Below are 17,165 nucleotides of genomic sequence, written 5' to 3' on the forward strand. Positions count from 1 at the left end.
GAATGCAGAATGTAACTCTAAAATGTGGTGTGGATCTACTTGGGGAAAAAATATCACATGAGGAAGTCAGACTTGGAAAAGTCTTGCCTGTTTCATAAACTGGAGTGTTTGGTGACAATTTAATTAATGCAAGAAACATTAACACAGACAAGGGATCAGTAAGAACATGGAAAGCTGGTCTGCTGTATTCCAAGATGCCTACAAGTATAGATCTAGAAAGGACTTAATGTGATTTTCTACTCCTCCCCATGTACTGCTAAGATATCAAGTATGCTTGTCTTCTCCTTGTCATATGCTTCCTTAAATTTCTCTGCAACGTCCCTAAGCGGCCTTCTCTAGTTTAGATGACCTGCAACCACAGGCTGTAACAATTGTTATCTGTGTCTTATGTATGATCTTCCTGTTTCTGTAGACTATTCTGTAGAATAAGATTTGACTTTTTTTCCCAGCACTTTCACCATGTTAGGCCTTGCTGAGCATGATTCCTCAGGTCTTTTCATGCCAGTTGCTGCTTGACTGGTTTGCCCCCATTAAGTACTTGTGCCTTTCGTACCTCTTTTCTAAAAATAGCATTTTATACTTACTTGTACTGAACTTCGTGTTTTCCGACCTTCTTCTCAATTTGTTATGATGTTTTGAATTGTTTCCGCATTTCCCCCAGTACTTTCAGCCCTCTGTTCTGATCCCCAGGCTTAAAAGTCAATCATTGATGATACCGATTTTAGTCTGTCCACTAGTGTTAAGAACAATGTTGAATATGACCAGGACTCACCATTAAAGGATATTGCTTTAATTTTTCTCCCAATTTTGCTGTCATCCAGTATATGCAGTCTGACCATGAGCACACTATTGCAACCAACTTCATAACAGACATGTAAACAAGTGGATATTCCTGCAAGCATTGCTGCTGATGACCCTGCTTCTGGATGCCTTTTGTCGATGTTGTATGAATTTCTAGGAATGCAAATCTACTTTCAGCACTTTAATTTAATTTCTGTAACCACATTTGTAAGTTGCCATCCCCACATATGAAGCCATAAATTTGTTGATACAGATTGTGCCTCTTTTGTCATACAATTCCAGAACCTCTCTGATGCTGTCATCTATTGTATCATCTGTCTATGCCTTATTCAAGAGGTGAGTTATCTTTTAAAGAAGGAACACAAATGGCTTTGACATGGTTTATCCTTACCACCTTATTATCCTCACAATGTTTCATGGTTGGTTGTTTGGTCATTTTGGCTAGTAAATTTCCAGGAATCAAGTTAAGGTGACTGCTCTATTTGGATACTTCTTTCACACATTTTTAAACATAGCTATTATGTATGTCCTTCTCCAATCATCTGGTACCTTTCTGGATTCTTACAGGTAATTTCTAGTTGTTCAAAGATGGTTTGTGTCAGGACTTTCAGATGCTTTGCTTTTGAATCCATTCATTTTTTCACATTTTTAAAGTATTATTTCTAGCATTCCTATTTCTTTGCAAAGCTCTGCATTTCTAAATGTCCAGGCAGAATTAATCAGCTTTAGAAGAAGGTTGGACCAGATGATCTTTCAAGGTCCCTTCCAACCTGGGCTGTTCTATGATTCTATAAAAGCAGTGCCTCTGAGTGGGTCTTGCTTGTTAACACCAGATCATAATCTGAAATCCATCTTGAAATTCTGCATTCAGAGAGATTAAAGTCCCTAAGTACGCTGATCACCATCCCCCTTCATTCTCCTCCCTCTAGCTTTGATCCAGTTTGTGCTGAAGTCATGGGGAAGATATCCTTTGTCGTTAATTAAGGTTGTGTCAGATCCATATTTTTGCTAGTGGTCTTTTCTTTGAAGATGTTGCCTATTTGAAACATGTTTGCAAAAAAAAAATAAATCTACATAGTAAATATTTATAAGTAGCATAGAAAGACTGTGTTTGGCTAGAAATAGAAAACAGGCATTTCCTTCCAAGTGACAGCTACTGAAACAGGGCTGTTAAGTTTATCTGAATATGTTTAGTTGCCATTTTATTGAGCAAATAAGTGTAAACACAGCAAGCCAAAGATACCACCTTTAAAACAGAAGTCTGCTATTCATCTTTGTTACTGTAAAGGCCACTGCAATGTGATTATTACAGTAATTCTAAGAAACTTGGATCATTTGATCTAGTTTTCTAGCATAAAGCATTCAGGTGATCTGAGAATGCATTGGAAAGCTCTTGCTGTAACCACATTTCATTACTCTTCAGACTTTACAGTACAATTCATACTTTAACTTTGTTCCCAATTTAGTTCCTCCTACGTGTTCTTCAAATGCTTTGTCCATTTTCTCATTATGATCTTCACTGAAAAGATTCTTCCAGTCACTTACACCACCTTCAAAGAAGCAAAGAAACTCTTGAAAAACAAGAAATTTTATTATTGTTTTATTCTATAGATCTGTCATTCTTGTTCCATTGTACACTAAATGGAGTTGGTCCATTTTCCAAGATAAAACTTCACTCATTTTTGCCTCAACATAATTTCATGAAGTCAGTGTAGCTACAGCTCTGTGAAACTGCTATAATGCAAAAGAACGTACGGCTCTTCAGGTGGCTGTGTCCAAAAAAGCAGCCTGAAGTCCTGTTTCCCTGCAGCTCTTCACTACAGTCAGTTATGACTGATAAGGTGGAAGACTATGAAGGCCAGAATCATCTGTCAGAAGGCAGAGCTGAGTTTCTGCTCCCTTGGCAGCTTGAGTTCCTATGCATTGACTTCTCTAACATAAAATGCAGAAATAGATTCTGACAGCCAGGTTGGCCCTCTCATGTGTGTCTCCACTACACTGCAAAAGTAGTTCCCTTTCTTTCCCCCTTTTCTATCTACCTGATGCTTGCATGCTTGGCTTCCTTCTAAACTGTGATTGTGAACAGGGAATTGGCAGTGGCCGTTTCAGGAGATCCTATACTCTCCTAAAAAGTGTGATCATCCCACCCAGGCTGAGTTTGGCCCAGTTTTGCCTGCTCAGGTAGGCCTCTAATGGCTGAAGAATTGTTGGTATTGGCACAGAGGTGGACAGGAGTTCAGATAGATTACAATTCCTCCTTCCTGCCAGTCATCTGTGGGCCTCTAAAATTTCCTGTGTGCGGTTGCTTCTCCTGTGCTGCCTGCAGCCTGCTGCCAGAGCCTTGCTGGGTCTCTTCCCCAACAGCATTCCTTGACTAGTCTTCTCAATCGTAACAGTGATAACATACTTGATGCTAATCTGTAATGCTAATATATGTGCAAAAAAGAAGCACAGGATGGGCCCAAGTTCTTGAGTGTGTGAAATTTCTACCTCTGGACCTCTTGGAGCTTCCTACCTTTGCGAAAGAGAATATTGCCAAATGCCCCGTGGGTCTTCTGAGAGTTCTTCTTCATTGACTGGAAGCTGCTCCTCTCTACCACGCTCTGAAGCTCTTTCTCAGTCAAGGAAATCCCAAAGAAAGCAGCTATGTTTTTGACACCCAGGACCGGATTCTGAAAAGAGGAATGCAACATACCACATGATATTCAAGCAAATTACACTGCTTTCTGAGGTGTCTGCACTTCCCTACATCTCTGCTGGCTGCATATATAGAATATCCATAGCATTCAGTGGGACTGGAGTGGTACATGGTGTTTCTTTTCTCCATAATTATTTCAGAGGAGATAAGAGCTTTCTTCCTATAGATCACAAAAGATTGTATGAGATTTACAGTCGAGCAAAATCTACGCTGTTGAATATATGAAAGCTTCCCTCCAGAAATTGTGGGGTGTTTTGATTTACAGTGATTTGGGCTTATATCACAGCTAAAGAGCAAACAAGAAAATTATTTTCACAAACAAAATTTTAAAAAATCTTTTAAGTTTGAATTTCACCTTTCCTTCCCTTAAAACAAGATTTTATCTCATACAGTATCACACAGTTTGAATACACTACATGAATATAATGGTTAAAAGGTTAAGAGACAAATGCTCTTTGAAGTATAAAATTTTTGTAACTATTGGTAACCTCACCTCTTTTAGCTCTTCATAAGTTATTGTCATAACATTTTCATCATCAGCATATTTGTTCCATTTGGAAAGGTATTCAAAATAGCATCCCCAGGGCACTAAATGAAACAAAAGGAATACTAAGATGAAGCACAAATGAAGATTAGACAAGAACCTTATGAAATAAACCAATTTTTACTCCTCAAATTGATCCCTCAGCCATGGGCATTACTAATCCTACCTATGCCAGAGTTTACACCCTTCTATGGGAATTATGGGGTTCTGCTCCAGGCTCTTCTGACAGAAGTCGCAGGCATATGATACAATTTGTAAATCAGTACAGAAAAACTTGTTAGTATTTCGAGACAGATATGAGTCCAGCAAAGAGTATTCAAACCATCTTGCAGACTCCCTTAATCTGGTTTAAAACCTTCTGCTGGCTGTGTGATATGCAAAATTGAAGAATTTATGAAATTTTAAACCAGTGGGATTATTTTCTTTTTTTTTTAATGCACTAGACTTAGTCTAAATCACTCCTCTGGTCCAATTTGGCATGTAGGTGTTCAGACGTCTGCATGGGCACAAGATAATGGGTATTGGAGAGAGGAGATGAAGGGGATCCAAGATCGCAATGAGGAACTGCTTCTTCCAGAGAAAAGATCAAAATATCAGTTTGTGCAAGTTAAAGAAGTTTGCGGAAGTGCGGTTTTGATAAGGATTTATCCTCAGGCAGTAAGACAAGTACTGTAAATTTTAGTTAAATTTTTTAACTTTCTGTCTTTAATCTCTGCTTTTGTACTGTAAACCAAAAAATCCTAGTGAAGCTGATTTACAAAGTGCAAGGTTTTTAGACAGAGTCAAAGCATTGAATAATTGACACAGACAAAAGAATATACTGTACTTTTCTTCGTCATGAAAGCTACGAAGAAATCATCCCAGGTCTCATAGGAGGGAAGAGGAGACATGCTGTTGGTAAAATGGTAAAAAGATGTAGCTACATCCTTTGGATTGCGAATCAGCAACAATATCTAGAAAAAAAAAATACTCTATTAGTAGAGAAAGACATAATAGACTATAGTACGAAGAAAACAATAATCTACTTTATGATTGCAGTCTGTGGAATTTCTAATATCTTGTATACTACTTGCAGAATTCAGAATGTGAAGGATTTCACTTTGCTTCAGTACCTTGTGAAGATGAGTGCCTATAATTATTAAAATATATTTTACAGATATTATAATTATGCAAAATTATTATATTATTATAATTATGCAGAATCTAAGTATGTTTTGCTCAATACAAGCATCATTCGTCATTTAGGTAGTGGGGGAAAATAACAAAAATACAAATTCTCTCTGAAACCTGACACATTGGAGCCCTCACTTGTAACTACACCATAAAATGCTTCCCATAGGAAATTGTGTCAAAATACATTTTACTGCTGGAGTATTTGTGTCCCCTTCATCTCACTTGTGGAGACTGACACGAAGGTATCAATAGGGATGTACTGAGATTAAGTGAGATGAATGGCAGCACTTAAACAGGCATGTAGAAATGGCCAGGCTAAACACTTAAGTTTAAGGCTCATTCTGAAAATTGGCAGAAAAGTACTAAATTGGCTTTTAAAAAAATCTGTTGGAGTGTTTCCTTTCAAGCCGTTAAAATCAGCACTCACCTTGGCTTTATTTTTGAAGATAGACCTTGGAAGATTTTCAGGAAGAAGATGAGTAAATATAACTCTTCGAGAAGGTAATTTGTTCATTCGCTTTAAGAATTGAAACGAGGAAAGAACAGTTAAGTTAGTACAAGTATTCTTTTCATCAGCCTATGATAAAATACTGCCTTGCTAAACTTATCAACAGGTATTGGCTGATAGAAGGACTTATTCCTTGTGAGTGTTATCCTGGGATTTTAGTGGACTGCTCTGAGTAGCTCTAATCTTCAAAAGCCCCTGCGAATGAGCATTTGGAACAAGATTATCCATTGCTAATTCTCTTCACTGATAGTGAATTTAATACGTTCTGTTAGACAAGGGATCAAATCTAAAGGTAAGATGCAGATCCCAACTGGAGTTATGTGAAAGCTGAGGATCTCAAGGAGAGAGAAGGGGTAAGGAAGAAAAGCTAGTAGAAGAGAGAAAAGCTGCTCTTTCAGTAGTTGGCATTTCATGAAAGTGTTCTCAAATGCAAAACATGCTAACGTTGAATTTCTGCAGTTCCGGCGTATCTAATGAGTATGCGCTCCTCTCAAGCTGTCTGAAGCTTCCATTTATCCCTCAGTATTTGGCAATGCAGATGAAATTCATCCTGACCAGATGCCACATAGAGAGAAATGGGAGAGTTCTTATCAAACAGTGGAATATTTCACACACCATATATTCAGTATTTGAAACACAACACTTTGACAACTTTCATATGTATTCTGTGCCCACCTCATATTTCCCAGTATCTCCAATTTCAAGGTAGGGGAATTCTTCTAGTTCTTCATCATTCACGCTGCTTTCTTTATTCTGTGTTTTCTTTTCAAATATGACTAACAGATCATTTAAGATTTGACCTACCCAGTTTGTGCCTGAAAGGGGAAAAATACAGAATTTTTTGTTTCACCTTTGGAATAAACAGAAATGGATTTGACAGGAAAGCCAAGAGGTAGGTAGTACTACCAGGTGAGTTGCTTGGTCTCCTTTCATGTGATACAATCACTGCTGACTATCTGAACAATTGCCATTCAGGGTCCTACCTTTGCTCTTTATAAGGATATATTTGTCCCACTGGAATGTCTCAGTACATCGTAAATTAACTTGTATATTTTAAATTACCTAATAAAGGAGAAGAACCACTAAGATTCAAATAGGAAAACATGCATTAATGTAATAAATTTTTATTGTGACAACTATAAGAGGGTTTGGGGTGGTAAACCTGTACGTCAAAACCTAGTATATTATACATGTCTTCTGACGTGCTGCACAGGATTATCTTGGGAGGAAAGATGGATCACAGAACTTCAACACAGGAGAAGTAGATCTGAAAATTGTGCTGTATGTGCTCACTTTCTTTGCCATAGGCAGAAATTCTCTAAAGTGACATTTCCTACACACATTTATTAATATTTTTATTCATAACATAAAAAAGACTCTGTAGAGAACTCCCATCTTTAGTTTATTGTTTCCTGACTTCTGGACCCTGGGTACCTACATCTTTGTCACTGCAGTCTTAATAACTGCGTTCTGGTGCATAGCATTTCTTCGAAAAGAAAACATGACAAAAAAGCAAAAACTTTATCTTATGTAATATTATATCATATAATATATAATTATCTACTTAGTATATATTATATTATTATAGGATATTAGTGTATGATTTATATATTAATATATACTATATTGTATATTTTTATTATATTAATATATAAATCTATACACTAATATATTTTGTATAATATATATTTCATATAATAGATGTTTCGTATGATACATATATTTATATTATATATATTTAGTACAAACCTACTTATTTGTGATTACATAACTTTATTTATGAAGAAAGAAAACTATATTCACCAGATTTAGGGTATCCTGCCAAAATGATATCATCACTTCTGGCTTCAAGGGACTCCATGGCTCTGAATACTTCAGGACTGCAAAAAGTAGCAGGGTAGAGAATCCCCTTGTAAGAAAAAAGCAGTTCATCACGATCCATTGTATTAGCAGCAGCCATTGCCTTATCTATGATATCAGCAAATTTTTTCCTGGACTTCTCCATTCTTCTTTCTCTCTCGCACACAGGCTCTGTCACAGTGTGAAATGCTATGCGGAAAAAGAGTGTCACAGATTACCTTTTAATAGGGGGTTGTGGTCTGGATTTTTGACCCCGTGAGCAATAATTTACTACTTCTCCTGAAACTGTAAAGAAATACGCAACTCCAGTCAAAGACCTTGGGTCATTTGAACCTTGTGAAATCAACAGAAGTTGACGTAAACAAACAAGAAAAACAAGAAAATGCAATTGCATTCTAGGTTAAAGAGCTTAACTCCCAACTATCATGCCAAAAATCTGTAAGGAATTACAGCACAGAGTTTATAAACAAAACATATCAAAATAGAAAGACGTGACTTGCAGGCTGGGGTTTAAGCAGCACGATCACATTCCTCACGGCACATCTGCTCTTTCCAGTACTCGCTCTGCTGGGATTTTTTTATTTTTTTTTTTTGGCATATCGCTCATCATTCTCACTGAAATAGGATCAAACACGTTAGGACTGGGAGAAAAAATGTTTACTGTGCTAGCAACTGAACTGTGGACCATCCCATGATGGTGGCTGACTGCTCCCTCTGGCTGGTGCCCAGGAGGGCACGTGGACACACATGTTCTTTGGCCATTGTTCAAACTGCAGCACAGAGTTCTGGCTTTCTGGTGGTTACACAGAAATGTCCCATTTATACATTTTCTTTCCTTAATGAGCTCAGTCATTGTTTAGCAACCGATCAGTCATCACTGAGTTGGTAATAATACAGCCTCGGCTACAATGATTAACATTTATAATGCACTTCAGGTGATGAGCTTCTGACTCCACTCACCTCAGCAGAAAAACTGCAGTTAGGCCCAGGTTTAATATTCAAGTATCTGAAAAGAGGATGGGTCATAAAGAACACGAAAATAGTTCCCCCAAAAAATTCATGCCAAGCATCTAAATACCATTCTTTCCTATCTCCATCTTTTGAATGCTGCCTGTTGGGCCCTTGGAGCAGGAGGACCAGTGACCCGTATGCTTTTGGCATTTGCTCACCTTGAGGGATTCAGGCCTGGTCCCTGAGGCATGCTGCAGTGCTTGCAGAATGACTTAGCCTGACATTTTGACATCGATTTTGTTCAGTCCATGGAAATCTTTTGCTTTTCCCTTCATGTCCTTTTTTCTGTAAAACTATGTCAATATAGAAAGACTACCTCTGTGCAGGCATCATCTGAACCAAGTGGATGTCATATGACTCCTCCTTGATCCATTTGTTGAGTGAGATCTGGTGCCAAAGCGCAGCCGGTGCCAACTAACTAACTGACGTTAGCTAAAAATTGCTATACCATGAAGCAGCAGCTTTGATAATTCTCAAAGCCACCCCAGCAAAATGAAAAAGTCGCTTGCCCTAATTGTTTTCCTTTATCTTCCCTTGGCATTAAGCCACCATGGACAGAAACTTAGAAAATGTGTTTAAATGGTATTTTTACCTGCTGACAATACAAAGGGTTGGGAGACTTTGAACTCCTAAAGGAAGCAAAAGGGGGGGAAATGGTATGTAAATTATTAAAGTATCTCATGCAATAGCATAGTGTTGGAATAGGATTTCCATGATAGAAAGGCAGGTCATTGCACTCCCACGCTTCACTCATCACAGAATAATCCAAAGAAACTTTGATAGAGAAAATCCAGAGGATTTCTAGTGTATTTTTGCCAGAGAGGGCAGTCAGGCAAATTATTCCTTGGAGGCATGTTTTATCCTTAGGAATGAAAAAAAACAGTATGCAGAGAAAAACCAATTAGAAGACATAAGTCATGGGGAGGGATTTTGAGGGGAGCTAAATTTCTTGGCAAAAAGAAAAAAAGCAGGGTCAAGATTTAGTAATGTGAGCCTTTGATACAGCCACCTGTCATGACACCTGAGACGGGAGATGGGAGGAGTATACCTTGTACCGTACGTGTTGCACAATAAGGCCCTCTGATCCTGCCAAATATTGAACCTGGAGGCTGATGGAAAACATCAGTTGACTTAAAGTTTCTAAGAAGCAGCTTCAAAAACATGGAGATTTAAAACTGATTAAAAGGTTTGGTAATCTCCAGATTAATGGTATTTGTTGTTCAAGCTACCACAGTGCCTCTAAAGGTTTCTGACTTCCCATACTCATCAAACCTGGTCTTTCCTGACTGTGGAGCTTTGCAGAAAGAGGATGGTGACCTTTTCTGTGATAGCTACAGGACACTGACAGCTGACAGTTGCCTAGTGGACTGATCTGCTTATGCTGATCCATTCCCTGTTAAATGAAACAACAAAATAATCCCCTCAAAACTTGTGCTCTCAGATAGTAAATTAGAAGAGGTGGGTTACTATAACTATTCCTATGATCTGCATTAATCTCAGTAAAACTCTGGAGAAGGCTTCCATAAATTAGTCTGCCAAAATGACCTCATAAGATTTAAGATGGATCCATAAAGATTGATCCATTCATGAAGGTACCCTAAATGCCCCTGATCATCCATCTGCAAAAAAAAAAAACTTGGAGGGAGGGACATTCCTTTGGATCCTATGTATGAGTCCATGAAAAGTAGGGTTTAAAGTAGAATTGGCCATATGATGGAAATGCCGTATGTGGCTTTTTCCCCTTTGAATAATGTAGCATGTGCCTGATCCAAGGGGAGTTAAAGCCTCCAAATGGCAACCAGGATGGTAGGATGTCTTAGGTTATGTGCTAAAAGCTTGTCTGTGCACCCACAAAGGAGCACAGAGAAACAATGGATGGGGAGCCCAAATAATACGATGCCCAGACAGTCCCATCACAGTAGCCATCAGCTCATCAAAGGCCTGTCTACACAAGCCCAGAAGAGCACAGGGAGACAAAGGCAAGCAGGAACCCAAGTTAAAGACTCAGACAAAGGGATATCCTGTCCAGGCCCCTTTTAGAGCTGTCCCACGTGAGCTTCAACCCCAGAGTCCAGGTGTAAAGATGACCCATCAAGATGATCAGTGCTGGAGCACCTTTTGAAGACTGGCAGAGGCTGCCACCTGGGGATATAAGCACATTAAGGAACGCAGGGGAAGAGCTTTTCATGATTGCACAGGACTTATTATGTCAGGAGTACATGACAGGTGGGACACAACTGCCACAAAACAAATTATTTACCAGCCTGCATGATATTATTGTTATTTACTTGAAAATACAGGAAATACTGAAACAGAGACGAAAAATAATTAATACTCGGTACATAATCTGGGCTCATTTTCTTGACTACTCTAAAAAACTGTTTGAGCTGGGGTCTAATTTGTTGTAAAATTTTCTAGGAACCTCCTTTGTCTTTTCTTTTCCTCCTGAACTGTAGAGTCTTCTTCATGACGGCCATCATCCCTGACCAGGAAAAAGCTGGTCACAACATCAGATTAGATCACTATCCCTAGTCTACAGAAGTATACCCAGCTCTGTCTTCCCACTCCACAAAATTTCCCACATGTCTCATCTAAACTTTCCTCTCTCAATTTTTTTTCAGCCTCAGCTTTGCTGTCTCTGGAGAGTTTCCACTCTCTTAATCCCCTCTCTGGAACAAGGTAGGAAATAAGCAATTTTCCACAGCTTTCATCATCTCTATTAATGTATTGGCTAGTTCCCAAAGTACAGATGCAAAGGTTAACTGCCCTCTCCCTCCTGTTAATACTCCACTAGGTAATAAGAAAGAACATGTCACTAAATACAGAGAATTTCATGACACACCAATGCTGGAGAAATCATATTCTTATACCAATCTGAAGATCTCAGCTGTACGTTAACAGACCGCTCAAGCCATCAGCAAAAGAGATTTATTTCCTTGTTTGTTTGTTTGTTTTATCTGATCTTTCCCAACAGTATTGGTGAAATTAATTTAAAAAGTTGGAAGTCTCTGACTAGAACTTTGTTACCAAATAAATGTGCAGATGGAGGAGTCAGGACAGTGACCTCAAGAAGTCACCTGTTGCCTCATTGTGTATCTATACAACATGACATTGAAAGAGGAAGGGGAAGAAACAGGAAGGAGGGAGCAAAGAATAATGTCAAAAAAAACACTCACTGATGCTATGGAGGACTTTATAATTCTTGCCAATGCACTAAATGCCCTATTTCCTGCAAACCTGTCATTAGTCCCATTATGGTTTACGTCCTTCAAATAGCCAAAGCTCTGGAGCCTTTAGTACAGAAGAAACTATGTCATAAAAACAAATGAAGCCAAATAGAAAATGCAAATGTAAATTATGCTAAATAAAGCTCACTAAAGAGGTATCTTGAAACAGGTTATCCAGATGCATTAAAAAAATTAGTCCTGTCACATTCTTTGCACATAAAAAAATAATTGCAATTTTAATTTTCAGTATATGAATTTGAATGCACAAATCAGGATTACCAAAACGATCACAACTTTTTCAGTAGAGCATATGACACATCAGTGGGTATCGGTGGACCTGGAAGCATGCAGCTCAGGTCTTAAGCATAAAGTCAAAACTGTGTATTTTTGCAGAGAGAAGATAATTTAATTTCTTGTCTGAAGATCGTATTTTAACTGTTTTTTCACTTAACTTATCTGTGCAAGGTCTCTTCCTTACAGCAGTGGATTAACGCATAAAGAAACCACTAGTGATTACAAATATTCCCAATATTATCAAAAAAGCTACTACCTGTAGGTAACTAAATGACACCAGTGAGTGATGTAACCAGCAAAATTATGGCTAGGGGTCCAGGTTTCTCTGACCAGGACTGGACCTTACAGCAAGGTAGGTCTGGGACGTGTTAGAAATCCATGAAGAAAAGTCAAAAGCAGCTGTAAACTGTAGCTTTATTGTGTTGTGACTAAACAAATAACAAAAGCAGGGTCTAGGAATGACACACACAGGCATGATCTGTTTGGTTTATGACAATCAGTTTCGTTAGGCTAAAAAAAGAAATCAGGACGCTCAAGCTGGTATGTTATGTGTTAATAAGATTCAGATTTTTGCTGATGCATACTTGCAAAATAGTACAAGGCCTGGCAGAGAATTTACAGAGCAAACTTTGCCAGTAGATATGCATCAAAATTACCCAAAGCTATGGAGATAGAGGCTGATATTCTGCCTACAAAAAGGTAATTATACTTTAAATAGATTGAGCTACTGATGTGTTAAGAGCTTCTTTCTTATCAGTGTTTAATACAGATGTAACTCAATTTCCAATTAAGTCAATGAAAAAATTCCATTGATTTGAATCATAATTGGGTGAGAGCTTAACTACGACAGAAATTTTTTTGCTAAGAAGTGACCCAAATTGATAGTCTTTAGAAAGGTCTCTAGATATCAAATACCCTTAAGCAGTCTAGAAAGACTGAGAGAATTCACCAGTAAAAGGGAAAACAGAATATTCCTTTAAGAAGGCATATTGTGAAGCAGGGCTGTTAGACTCCCCTGTATGTGATTAATTATAATACTGTTCAGTAAACGAATGACTTCTCAGTATGCCAAAGTTCTTAGTTTAGCAGTAACATCTGATATACACTGCAGTCACTATAAGGGCAGCTGCAGTCTGAATATTATAACACTTATCTGCAACATCGACTTTTTTCCTGTGTATCATGCAATTGCATTCCTGGTCAGAGTTCAGGAAATGATTGCTTTAATAGGTCTGTTTTATCTCTCAGGCTTTGCAATACGTGTCATATTTTAACCTGGTGTGGTTGCTGCTAAGCGTTCCTTGTACATCGTCTCCATTTCCAAATGATGCTTTTCCTCAAAAAGATTCATCCAGTCACTAACACCACCTACAAAGAACCCTTATTGATACTGTAAGATGTAACAAACAGGTTTTAGTATTCAGTGTATTTGTTTTCTCAAGAAGCATTACTTATATCCCTCTATATAGTAAGTGAGGTGGTTTTCCTTGCTTTTTAAAATTATTAGTGGATTTGATTCCTTTCCAAACCTGAGCAGTTCTGCTAGTCTGCAGAGATCCACTGGGGGTAGTCAATCTGTGGCCAGCTTTCTGCTTCACTTACCCAATAGATGGCCCCAGTCTTGGGGCTGGGATGAGGGAATAGCCACAGACTAACTCCTGGGTTGTTACATGGGTGAAATAAAGTTAACTGGCCTCATTTTTTGTTCACCTTAATACACCAGCTGGACGGCAATTGCATTTCTAGAACTGTTGACCAGCTGCTTAGTTATTCCTGCCATGAAAGCTATAACTCTAGAGTTACTTCAGTATAAGATGGCATTGATCATCTGAAGGAAAAGGCTTACAGACACTCAGAAACAACCAAGTATTTTCTTTCCACAAAGCTAATGGCTCCTCAAAAAGCTCCCATAGGTTTTTTTCTGGGGGAAAAAAAAAAGCAAATGTCTCTTAGGAAGAAGGACTTAACGGTCTTGATGGCTGGACAAGCTCTGTCATGCTGTCCTATAATACCTAATATCCTCTTAGGCACAGAGGAGGAAAGAACTCATGACCACATCATCAACAGTCTGGGTCTCCCCATCTCAGGTTAGCTGACCTTGGTGAGTCAGATATGCAGTTTTAAAAGAGCAAAGGTGTCCAAAAAGCTGTGTGCCAATCCAGCTGTAAGGCAGTTGTGAAATAACCCTTAAAGCTAGGAAATCTGTTGAATTTTTCACCATTGTACACTGTGACTATCCAGCTAATATTTACAGAAGGAAAATTCTGCTAATGAAGCTGGGAATAGCTCACCTAACAACGGAAGGCTGAGAATAGTGTCTTCAGAATGGCTGAAACTTCATCTTTACAGAAGAGAACATCACCAAATGCCCCATTCCCAGTCAGCTGAGGCAATTGAACAATTTATGAGAAGGCCATTTTGAAGGCAAGATAGTGTTTGTGTTAGAGCCAGTTCTAGGTTGGTGGTCAAGACAGTGAGAGTATAACACCAGTAACCATAAGTAAATGTATCCATTAGGAAAGAATACAATACTTCTTCCAGCTGTGAAGTCTTTTAATAAAATATCCCAGGATTCATAAGATGGAAATAGGGAAAAACAATAATGAAATGTCACTAAATCTTTTGGATTTTGGAGCAATAACAGTATCTGAAAGGCATACATTAAAATACGTATACAGGTACTAGGAAAGGGCTGTAATGGAAAAATAGCAATGTTCATTTTAACTACCACAGCAAATATTTCTTAGACAATGTATATTAATCTTAAAGTACTGATTTCATATTATAAGCACAACTCAAATTATTTCACTGTCCTTAACGTTGAGGAAAGTTTTTGAAATGTAATTATTTGTGCACATGTAAATTAATTATATAGAATCCAAGTGTGTTTTGCTTGCCATGAAGTTTCTCAGATATTTATGGTGAACAGTGGTTTTGTTAAAATAGACCAGATAAAACAATAAAATAACCAAGAAGGGTCACATTCGGGTAAAATGCTAGTATTCTTTGGAGGATGACTTGCAGTCAGAGTCCAGCCTCTTTCAACACAAGTAAATGGTCCCAGTAGGAGACTAGTAAAAATAAATCTAAGCTGGCTTGAAAATCCACTGAAGTCAGTACTTCTATAAATCATTAAAAAAGCACCCCCTTTATCTTTGCTCTTGCAAATGGACTCAGGTAAATTTCAAGGAGCCATACAGACATATATAAGTTTTCTTGGGGGTAATTTCTTTACCTGCTTCAATAAAATTCAGAGAAGAAAGAAAGTAGAAAGCACAATTAACATAACATTAGCATTCTGAAACCCATTGCTGATGCAAAGGGTTTCAAAACCCTTAGCAAAGATTTCATCTGGGAGAGGAGAAATTGTTAAGCTTTTTACTGGGACCAAATACTGTCTGTTTTCAGTAACCCTAGCCTAAAAGCTCTTAATAACAATTGTCCTCTGATCTATTTCAAAATATGAGTTCATGTTTCCTCTTTATGTGATTTTCCACACTATTTCTGTTCCAAGCCAGGATGCTACTGGCTGCCGTGGCCACCTGGCACAATCCATATCTAACTTCCTTGTGAGCAGCTCCTACAGCAAAGTCCCTTTAGACATGGGGATTAAGCTGTCCAGTTGCCTCTGGGGCTTGTGCTTCTGTATCCGTAATAAAGCATATTAGCCAGACAGTGCCTAGAAACCTGAACTAGTCATACAGATGCTGCGTCTCCTTATGAAAAAACACTGGCTTTGGAAAGCAAATAAAGATAAGCATTTAATTTTAACAAGTAAACGTTGGACATAAGAAAGCAGCAGGGCAATAGCAAAATGAATGGGCTTGTTGGAGGTGCAACAGAAGTTCTTTATGGGACTCTCTCAGGCATTTCACCTTGTTACATAGTATTTTTTTTTATCTTTGAATGAAATGTCTCCTTTGTAACCTCTACAGAGTAAAATTGGACTGAATTTCGGAAAGTGTCTCACACAGTCCTTCTGAATCTTTTTCTCCTCACAGGGCTATATGGATTCTTATTGGTTAGGGAATCCCTGCAATTGTTCATAGTCCTTACTTTGTAAGGACACATCTCATGCCACGTGTTCAGTTGAGAAATGACATATAAGCTTCAATGTCTACCTCATATTTCTCAGGATATCCAATTTTAAGATAAGAAAATTATTCTGGCACATAATTCTTATGATTTGCTTCATTTTTATAGGGTTTTTTGCAGCTGCTGCTATTAAGTCACTTAATATTTGACCAAACGGTCAAAAAAAAGAGCAGGATTGCTTTGAAGACCTAAGAAAAATCTTGCATGTAATAGCACATTGGAGGAACCAGATATACATCTCTTTAGGGAAATAAAAGAAAGTATTTTCAAGATTAGAAATTCACACTTACACAGACATTGAACAGTACCCAGAAATATGCCTGTTCTATGGCATTTAAAATATTTTTGAAGCATATAAAAATGTAGTTGAGGCCTCCTCTGTTCTGGTATGATAAAAGGAAGGACTGTTTTACTGGATTTGTATCAAACCATAAAATATGAAGAGATAAAAATGTTGATCATTGTTCCAAACAAGTTGCTCTAGTTCTTTGTCTTACTACTAATGAACAAGACAGTTTTAAGAAGGGCATTGACCAGTAAGTACATCACTGGGTAAAAAGAGTTATTTAATTGGATTGCTTAAGAATATTAATAAAAGCTATAAGGAAATACCTTGGGTTTGCCTCAAATTAGGTTCTGTAGTTGATCCTCTTCCTTGTCTGCCAAAATTCACCTTGGCTCAAACTTACCTCAGCGTAACTCCCGGTCAGTGGAATTATCATAAGCTTGAACCTTCTCTTTTGTCAGATCCAGTATTTATATGAGCAGGTGTAAATCATTCCAACTTTAAAGTACTCATGTAAGGACTTTCTTAACAGCAATGTTAAGACTGGTATGAATGCAGGGATGTGTGTCTGAAGGCACCAGGAGAAACAGAAGAAGAGTTAAGAGGATGACCTGCATGGATAAGGAAGGAGACTGTTCACAGCAATGCAACTGAGGAATATTTTGCTT

The 17,165-nt window shown here is 38.0% G+C and overlaps 1 protein-coding gene across 1 annotated transcript; it reads right to left on the reverse strand.

Moving 5' to 3' along the window:
* Window positions 1–1,971: 1,971 nt before the first annotated feature.
* Window positions 1,972–7,773, reverse strand: LOC141740844 (sulfotransferase 6B1-like). Its single transcript, XM_074580208.1, has 7 exons — window positions 7,528–7,773; window positions 6,400–6,539; window positions 5,644–5,733; window positions 4,870–4,996; window positions 3,993–4,087; window positions 3,317–3,473; window positions 1,972–2,351 (listed from the first exon to the last, which is right to left on the reverse strand). Exons 1-7 carry the CDS (start codon window positions 7,727–7,729, stop codon window positions 2,221–2,223), a joined length of 942 nt encoding a protein of 313 aa, XP_074436309.1. The 5' UTR covers window positions 7,730–7,773; the 3' UTR covers window positions 1,972–2,220.
* Window positions 7,774–17,165: the final 9,392 nt, after the last annotated feature.

Source organism: Larus michahellis, chromosome 3 (genome assembly GCF_964199755.1).
Source record: "Larus michahellis chromosome 3, bLarMic1.1, whole genome shotgun sequence".
NCBI classification, from domain to species: domain Eukaryota; kingdom Metazoa; phylum Chordata; class Aves; order Charadriiformes; family Laridae; genus Larus; species Larus michahellis.

Bases quoted from the DNA above. Each gene is read 5' to 3' on its own strand.
- LOC141740844 (XM_074580208.1), bottom strand. From the start codon at position 7,729: ATGGAGAAGTCCAGGAAAAAATTTGCTGATATCATAGATAAGGCAATG. The intron at 3,474-3,992 runs GTGAGGTTACCA...TCCTCTTTTCAG, and splicing joins CTTATGAAGAGCTAAAAGAG to AATCCGGTCCTGGGTGTCAA. The intron at 2,352-3,316 runs GTAGGAAGCTCC...GCTTCTTTGAAG, and splicing joins CAATATTCTCTTTCGCAAAG to GTGGTGTAAGTGACTGGAAG.